This window comes from Vidua macroura, chromosome 5, assembly GCF_024509145.1.
Source record: "Vidua macroura isolate BioBank_ID:100142 chromosome 5, ASM2450914v1, whole genome shotgun sequence".
NCBI classification, from domain to species: domain Eukaryota; kingdom Metazoa; phylum Chordata; class Aves; order Passeriformes; family Viduidae; genus Vidua; species Vidua macroura.
This window is the reverse complement of record NC_071575.1, coordinates 25,357,423-25,366,659: the sequence shown is the minus strand read 5'-3', so window position 1 is coordinate 25,366,659 and position 9,237 is coordinate 25,357,423. Positions and strand designations below refer to the sequence as shown.

The window sequence follows — 9,237 nt, the reverse complement described above, 5'->3', positions numbered from 1 at the left end:
CCTCTCCAAAGGACTCTGCAAGCAAAACCAGCTGGCTATTATTATGTGTGTGGTACTGGCAGCATGCAAAGCTTTTACTTCCTCTGCTGAAATGACTGTGTTTCCCCTATAACCAACCACACGTTCATCCATACAATTCCTTTATACAAGTGTGAGGGAGGAGGTGTTGCTCAGCTCCCTTATACCGACCAGAAAACACAGCTCTCACGCAGTGCTGCACCATCAAAGCAATCTGATGGCTGTGCTGCGCATCTCTTGTAATCAGCATCCCATCACCACGACTGTCTGTCAGACCAGCAACTCCAGGATGGACGATGTGAAAGGTGGCTCTCCTGATATACATTATAACCCTTCTCTTTGCCAGTCTGTGCTGTTGTAACAGTTCCACTGCCAAATATCCCCCAAAATCAGATCTGAGCCCATGTGGGAGAGCAGGCCAGGTGGGTACACAGGGAAAATGCAATTAATATGAGTAAAACACTACTGTCATTGAGACTGCAACCTTCTATGCTTCACTAATCTTAGGCCAGAGGAACACATAAACAAGTATTTAACTTGGAGTTCTTTAGCAAAGCACTCAAGTGCATGATTAACTTTTAGTCTTTGCTGAAGTCCTATAATTTTTGATGGAATTTAAATTCACTGCTTCCTCTTATTCTAAAAGAGCAGGTGATGCAAATCAAGCCATAAATACCTAAGCTGTAGCAACCAGAACAGCATAACAAAATTCCACAACAAATAATTGTAAAAGAAGGGGAAAATCTACATCAGGAACAAACAAAGAAAAAAATCAAACCAAGCATCCTGGCCTGTGGACACCTAATTAGTCTTCAGTGAGAGCGAAAGAGCAGGTGAGGAACTCTGCCATGTCTGTAGCCATGCTTACCCAGCTAATGCCATCTGTGTGTGCCAGTGTGCTTTATCCAGTGATGGGACTGAGAACCACCCTCGTGGCTCTGCTGCAGCTCCTTCCATAGCCCTGTTTCTGGAGAGCCATCCATCCGTGTCCTCCTTTAGGAAAACCAAACCCTTAATATGTAGTGTGGCCTTGTGTTCTTTGTAAGGGCTCAATGATCATGGCTTCAAGCACAAATAAGTCTTAATCTTATATAAATGTCCTTTCAAACTAAGGGATGGTGAGCTGGACCCTGGGGCACCAAGGTCCTTACCTGCCTTTGATCCAGCTCTCCCGACAGATCATTTTGTTAGCTGCTGTCAGGTGTTGGCCTCTGAATGAGTGTTTCTGGGCTTATCCTGAAATGCAGATGTGACCCAGAGGATAACTCCTGTTCCTCAAGGCCATAACCACTCTCACTGAGTGGTCTCACTCCCCCAGATTAGTGGCAGAATTTTCATCATCAGAATAATCTTGTTTCTCCTTCCTCCTGCAGCTCTCATAATCACAGCAACCCTTCCAATGCCACTGATGAAGAGAAATAAAATTAACAACAATAACAACAATAAGAGAAAAAAACCCCCAAAAAAGTTTAAGGAATGCGTGTGCAATTAAAACCCAGAGTAAAATATAATAATAATAATAAAATAATAATCATAACTACCATACAATAAAATAACATTATCTTTCCTTTTCATGACATAAGCAGCATGACGCTCTAGCTCCCAAACTGGTGAGAGAGGAGAGGAATGCAAGAGAGAGAGCAGGACTTTGTTTTCCTGCCTCAAACAAAAGGGGACATGTCTTTCCAAAACACGAGTGGGGGTAAGGTGCATAGGCTGCTGGGAGATTGCATCCTCATCTACAGTATATTGAGCTGGAATGAAGGACAGGCAGGAGAAGAAAACTGTGCAAGAGTAGCCCAGGAACCAGAGCTAGCAACCAGGAAGGTTATTTGGTGGTTTGCCAGAAGACAATAGCCTTATTCAACAGCCTATGCATAGCAGGATCCCTTTGTCTTCCAGGCCAGCCAAGCACTTACTGCAAAACAATGTATTTGTGCTTGTCTTTCTGTCAGCTTTTCCAACCTGAGAGAGCCTCCTTCCTCACTGCCACTCAGGGAACCCATCCCTCACCACCCTGCCCACAAACCTGCTATTTTCCAGCATCTTGCAAAACACCTGACTACTTCATGCTCTAGTTACAAGGAAATGTAGAGTGGAACTGAGCAGCCCCATAGACTTCAGCTTTCATGGAAACATTCTACTAAACTCTTTTCTCTCTTTCCTCCTCAGGACATCCACAGGCATGATGGTACTGATACACCAGTGCAAGTGCCATTACCAGGGAAACTCCCCGCTGAACCAAACCAATGACAGGAAAGGCTCTCTTTAGAAACTGCTGGAAAACAAAACAACCATGTAGCATTCCTTGGTGTGGAGGACCAACCTACTCTCCAGTTCCAGGGTCACTCTGCCACTGCAGGCAGTTTTTCGGGGTGTAAGTGAAAAGAGAGCAGGGGAGGCACACAGTTTCACAGCTACGTTAGAGTGGGTAAGGCTCTATGTATTACAATACTCTTTTCACTTAAGAAACCTGAGATTGACTCTCTCAACTGGATTTTCTCATGCTTGCTTTGGGACTCCAGCCCTTTCCTGACCCTTTCTCATTAACAGACACAGTGAGAGATGTTGGCAACAACTAGTGTTTCCCCCTATAAAGAACTAAATTTTTGTTCCCATTTCAGACACATGATCAGGACAACCTGATGATGACACTGTCCTCCCACTCCATTGAGAACATCAGCAAACAGCAGAATGAGAATTCAGTTTCCAGGGAGGAAACCCGCTATTTCAACAGGACAGAAACAGACCAGTCCACAAATGAGTCCCCAGACCCTCTGGGTTCTCACAACCGACCTGGTTGCTTCCAGCCCATCCAGTGCTTGACAAAACACCCAGTTATACACACTTCTGACCCCAACAAGCCACCCCAACATCTCGCCAAGTGAGCTACGATTGACGATGTGGGGAAAAAACCCAACAACACCAGCAGGAGAAAATCGGCAGTAACAACCCCCCCCCGCCACCCCCCCCCCCCAAAAAAAAAAAAAAAAGAAGAAGAAAAAGAAAGAAAAAGAGCTGAGAGTAAATTCCAACTAGCCTCAGTCAGTTTCTAGGAGTACCAGTGGAAGTAAACCCTTAAACCGCGTCTGTAGTTTGGTAAGGCACTACGAGGGAATGATGTAAAACTAAGACTGTGACAGTTGTAATGGCTGTGCCGAGGAACACATCACAGAGAGAAGGCAGCATCTGCACTCACACACACACACACACACACCTGGACAATCACATTGTTACATGCCTATGTTATATCACTTTTCTTTGTGCAATCACATTGAGGAATAGTCTATTGGTATCGTTGAAGTTCAACACAAAAGAGTAAAAAGGGGTATGACCTGTATAGTGCTACATTCTACCGGGGCTGGGGGCAGGGAGTTGGGGCAGCTAAAATGTCTCCTCCTATACTAAAATGGCTAGGGATTGAAAAGGAACACTTCGAAAAAAACAAAACAAAACAAAACAAACCTAAAAAAAATGCAACTGAAATCTAACATCCATTATTAGAGATCTTGTTTAGGAATACCATTTCTCAGGGATTTATCCAGTGAGTTCAAGAAGAGGGAGAAACACCCCCATTGCTTCTGCTCTCAACCAGTGCTGCATGGCCTGTTTTGCCCAGGTGTGTTTAAGTGTAGCATTGTTAGGCCCAAATTTAGAGCACTGGGACAACGTTTTGTCCTCCACCCCCAGCGTCCCTTACCCACTTTCTTTTTCCATTAAAAATCCCCCCAAACCTATGTATACTCTGGGATACAAAAGCTACTCTATAAACCCTTTGAAATGCTGGATAAATCCCTAATCCATATACCTACAGGATTAAAAACCTAATGGATTTCATTTTAGGTGTTCTGGACAACAAATTTCTAAATGTAGCTCACTATTGGATGAAAATAACCTTTAAAAGTCTGTTGGTGAAGTTCTTCAAAAGACAGGACCCGCTGGAGGGTCCTTCTCCTTCTCTCTTTCTCTCTAGTTTGGTGCAGAATGGTTGGTTTTTTTGTGGTTTATTTTTTTTCTGTTCTTTTTTTCCATTTTCTGTTTTTTTTTTTTAAATAAAAATTGTAGAATTGGTTTTCCCCCTTCTTTCCTCTTTTTCTTTTCTTCCTAAAGTCCCCTTCGTTCAAGTTTCACACGAGCCTCCCATTGCATTGTTAGTTTCTCATGTTCTTCAATACAAAAGCGGCTGCCTCACTCCCCCCGGGCTGGGTGCGTCTCTTGCTCTTTATTCCAGTGTTTAGATGTAAGGGTACTGGTTGACCTTGGTGGGGCTCAGTGGGTATCCAGTGTAGACTGTGGAGGCTGGAGAAGCACTGATATAGGTCTGATGGGCAAACTGAGCCTGGTACTGACTCGGGTGGATGGTGGGCGAGGGCAGGACGCGTGGGCCCATGCTGACGGGAACCTGGTGGACGATGCTGGCGGGGTAGGTGGTGTGCTGCACCGCGTGCCGGGCGGAGCCTTGCGAGGCCACCAGGTGCGCGACGGTGCCCGTGGAGCCCAGGGCGGCGGGGGCGGTGTATGTGTACAGGTGGGGCTGGGTGGGCAGGTGAGCAGCGGCAGCCGCGGCCAGGTGGGGATGAACCGTACCGTGGCTGGGGCTATTGTGCGGGAAGGAGTACGGGGCCTGAGCTATCGTTGGAGTGATGTAGGCTTGCTGCCTCCGGTGACTCCCTGTGCGGTCAGTCGAGATGTGCTGCTGGCCCTGGATAAAGACAGCAACAGTGATAGGCAGTTACAAGACAAGAGATGGCTCTTTACCTCCTCAGCAGTGTCTGGGAGCCTCCCTGCAATACCAGGACAACCTCAAAAAAGTCTCCTAAGATATTCCTGACACCCTCAGCATCACCAGTCTTCCCTTGGGAAACGAATGACAGCAGTGGGTCCCTCACAAGCACAGGAAAACCCTGTAGTTTCATACATTGACCAAACTGACCCCCAGAAGGTAAGCAAGTCTCCCAGCTTGAGCTGCAACCTGCTGACACAACTACCGAAAGAGACAACCTTGGACACCCAGCTCCTAAGAACATCTTCCTCAAGTCCAGTTGCTCAGGCAACAAGTGTTTTTTTGTTGGTGAACTCTCTGATGACAAATTGTGGTCTGCAGATAGTTCAGGGGAATAAGATTGCCTAACTATGCCTGGAACAGGCAATTAATTTTTGTTCAGTTTCGGTATTTGCAGTTAATGATTTCCTTGGTTAGTAAAAATAACCTTGTTATTTTTTAAAGATAAAACTCTCAGCTTGATTAGATCCTGCAGGTGCCTAGTGCCCTTATTGTCCTCAGCTAAAATTACTTGAGCACAGGAAACTTCTAGCAGTGGGAAGGGACCAATGTACTTTTTTTTCCAGGGATTTTTTTAAGTTGTTTTCTTGCATTGCATAAAAATGTAGGGAGTTTTCCCAGTCATTTGTAGTCAGAGTATTAAATTACCAATAAAGCAGGAATTAGAAGACAAGAAGGAAAATGCTCCATGCTATTTCCTTCTATTCTTCCAAACCTTTTCATCCTTTTTGTAAGCACTCTCTGTGCTGTTACTGTGGAAATATAGTAGCCACAGTCCTCCCCAACTCTTGCAAAGAGCATCTTGCCCACTTCCTCCATTTTCACACACTTTTATTTAAAAATTGTTCACGTTTTTAAGTTTCTTCTACATATTGAAGGAGAACAGACATTCTTCTCCATCAAGTTATTTTTCTTTTTAAAAAACAGTTCTGCTAATATCCAGCTCTGGATGCATACCCAGCACTGTCCTCTGAACTCTCCAGACTTTCTCCTCTTGAAACACTGGTACCTGAGCTGTAACTTCCCTACTCTTCTCAACTCACCTCAGGAAAGAGAGAGGCCCCAGGTGCAGGATGTGAAAAGGGCATTATTTCCTGCAGCTCCTGGGAAGCTCCCTGGGAGTTCTGATCACAGACTGGGAAACGTCTCAAGAACTGCATGCTGCCAAGAAATGGGATTTGTCCAGATCTAAGCCCAGCTTTATCACAGGATGGATCAAACTCATTACATGAGGTCACCTATATATATAGAGGCTCTGGTTTGCCTTGACCCACCTGATGGGGACTTCTCTTCCAGTCCCACAGCCAGGCTTATTTGCTCTCTTCACTTGGAAGATATTCTCCCCGTGGTTACTTACAGCTAAGGAGAATTCAGTCCTTCCTACATGTTCCTGCTCCACTCTTTTGTGGCTGAGCCACTGCATTTCCCCTCACATTATTCCCACTCACACTATTAGGCCATCAGGCCTAATACACAGAGGAAGAGTACCCCCAGCCCACTCAGGGGTGTGATCGGCACTACCTCTGCTGCCTGAGCTGGAAGATCAAGGTCTGCAGTCAAGTATTAACAAGTTGATCAAACTCAACATGGGGTCCAACTGTCACTAGACTGGAAGAGGACAGCCCATGATGGAGGAGTGGTAGGTAATAGCTAGATGATGCACCACCAAAATCAGTCTTGGTTGACTTACCTGACTTAGATTTAGAGGCTGCTGCTGCTGGAAATGTGCTCCTGGTCGCTGCTGCCTATAGGCAACGGCTCCAGACGAGCTCCCTGAAGAGTGACCGCTGGTGGAGGTCACGGTGCTGGAGGACTTGGACTTGTAGGAGGATGAGTGGTGACTGGTGGTGACTGTGCCAGGAAAGGAAACACATTTGTAGCTTACATGACATTGTTTAATTGCTCACCCTACCTTTTCCTCACCGAGTCTCCTCCAGAGTGGCTTTTGGGAGGAGACATACAACAGAAGCAGGTTAAGAAAACTGTTTCTCTCAATTAACAGAATTCCTCAGTAGGGCTTGATATACACGACAGGCCTGTTATCCTAAAGGCAGACAAACAGACCTCATTAACTGGACCCAAAGCAGGTCTGGAGCAGGCTTTATAGATCCTTCAGAACCATGAGACAATGTTCTGCCAGCAGTACTGTACAACACAGATACAAATCCCAAGGAGAGGAAGGAAAGTATGGTGTGCACAGCTTAAAAAAGCCCTGGCTTGCCTAACATCAGATGGGTGGAAAGGGAGGGAGAACAAGCTGGTGGGGACCTCACTCTTTGAGCCTTTCTGTTCACCAGCATCCAAAGCAAGGACTGCCAAGTAGCTCAAAGCCAACAGCTTCAGACTTCCACCATAAAGTCCTTTTCAAGACATCACACTATCTAGCATTGCAGAGGCTCTGGATGATCAAGCCTCATCAGTCCACAGTGAAGATCCTGGGAAATGTTCTTCCCAGGAACATCAGCAAGTTTGGATGAAAATTCACATGTTTTCAATCTCTTACCCGTTTTAATGAAAGTCTATGGAAAGGCAAGGCAGCAAAGGTTCACACTTGCATTTGGGTGCCTTTCATGTCAAGTGTTGAGCTAAAGGCTGCATTCTGTTCTTGGGTTTGTATAGAACTAACTGGGACTGACACTTGACCCACGATTCCTGAGTGAACCAGGGCATATAAATAATGCAATATGGCTACCAAGAACAGATGTGTCACTTGAGAGAAGTACAGGAGCACAGTTTCTTTGGAAAACAAACCAACCAAACAAACAAAATGAAACCGAACAATGAGATTCTTCCAAGATAAATCATTTATTTCTTACTAATTTTCTTGACGGAAGAGGTGCAATTTACCTGGTGCCAGGCTATCGCACTCTACCAACACCTCACTGGCCTGGGTTTTCAGTGGTGGCACGATGATTGTTCGGGGGTTCCCACTGCAGTGAGTCTCTGGAACCCCTTTGGTGTCGTAGCTGTTCCCATTATTCTGCCCTGTGCGATGTTGCACGGCGTAAGGGCTGTTGTTGCTGGAGGAATCGGAGTAGGGGGAGTCATGCACGGTGACACAGCTGATGACATTCTTCCTTTGCTTGGACAAGGTGCTGCAACACAAGCAGACAAGTGGAAAGAGTGAACGGCCAATGATCAACTCGACACCATTAGAAGGCTCTGCCCATGGCAGAAGAGCTCCATAAGGACAAAGCACAGCCTTCAGTCCTCTGCAGGAGAGAGGCTGCTTAAGCCAAATCCCGGGCTTCAAAACTCCCTCGTTACTATTCCAGGAAAGCCTTCATGGAGGTCAAGGAGTGAGTAAGACATTGTGGATAGATCTTATATCCACACTGCTTAGAATAGCACTGAACCAGACTGCCAGATTTATTTTCAGACTGCTTTTTATGTATGTGTGCAATAGAAGCCCAGCAGTTATACTATGCTTTGTTGCAAGTCTCACCACCCACACAAAAACGTGGTGGTTTCTCCCAGCCTTTCAGCAATGATTTAATAATAGATGCTATGACTTTTCATGCTTAAATTCCATGAATCTACAAAACACACACCATTCTATTTACTAAGATGGTACAATGGATATACATTCTCAATAAGCATTTGAAAATGAAGAACAAATGAGAAAGAAATGGAACAAAGTATGCAATGCTTTTCATTTTCTTCCCTTTCTCTGAACAGGCTCTGGGTCTCCTGATTCTAGTGTAGATTATCAAGGTCCTGCTGCAACTAATCTATCTATGACATCAAAAAAGTGATTAAAAAGGCACATCAACACTTCCAAGATCAGTGCTGGAAGTTCATTAGACTAGACTGCATGAGTGCGATTGGGATTTGCTCAGGCTATTGTGTCTAATTATTCTTCATGGTTTCTCCTTCCTGTTATGAGCTTGTTTAGGGAGAAAAAGAGAGAGTGAGAAAGAGGAGGGAGGAAGGGGGATGGTGAAGATTTGCTTAAATGGCTCACATCCTTGACAGTGCACAGACCTTGACTACAGAAAATAGCTGTTATGTTTCACTGATTGCATTATGTTGTTATGGCAACTGAAGTTTTTAAAATGATGAAAAGAAATGGATAGCACATAAAAAGCTAAGTAATTAGGCTTAATGGTGGAAACAGCCCCAACAGGAACAGAAATGCCATGGAAAAAAAGGAATCTTAACTTCATGAGTGTGCACTTTAAACAGAGAGAGATCTCTTTCCCAAGGAGTGTCCTCTCCATTTTCTCAGTCTGGCTAGTCCAGTCCAGGGAACAGGTGATTAATCTGGTCTCAGTCTGTGATGGAGCTGTTTGTTCCCTGGTCTCAGCATCACTTCTTGCCCAAAGGAAGGTGGAACAGACACTGAGAACAGTTTCCTTCCAAGGACATTGTTTGCCTTTTTTATTTTTCACAGTCCTAAAGGAGCACTGGTGGGGTCCCTTCAACTTGCACATCCC

General features: G+C 45.1%; 1 protein-coding gene across 1 annotated transcript in view; it reads right to left on the bottom strand.

The window, feature by feature from the left end:
- Nucleotides 1-3,058: 3,058 nt before the first annotated feature.
- The window catches only part of HIPK2 (homeodomain interacting protein kinase 2), a 128,180-nt gene continuing 122,001 nt past the window's right edge, over nucleotides 3,059-9,237 (bottom strand). The window contains exons 13-15 of the mRNA XM_053977577.1: nucleotides 7,649-7,896; nucleotides 6,492-6,652; nucleotides 3,059-4,720 (exon numbers count right to left, since the gene is read on the bottom strand). Coding sequence (XP_053833552.1) covers nucleotides 4,253-4,720; nucleotides 6,492-6,652; nucleotides 7,649-7,896 — 877 coding nt within the window. The 3' untranslated portion in view covers nucleotides 3,059-4,252. The remainder of the gene's footprint in view (nucleotides 4,721-6,491; nucleotides 6,653-7,648; nucleotides 7,897-9,237) is intronic.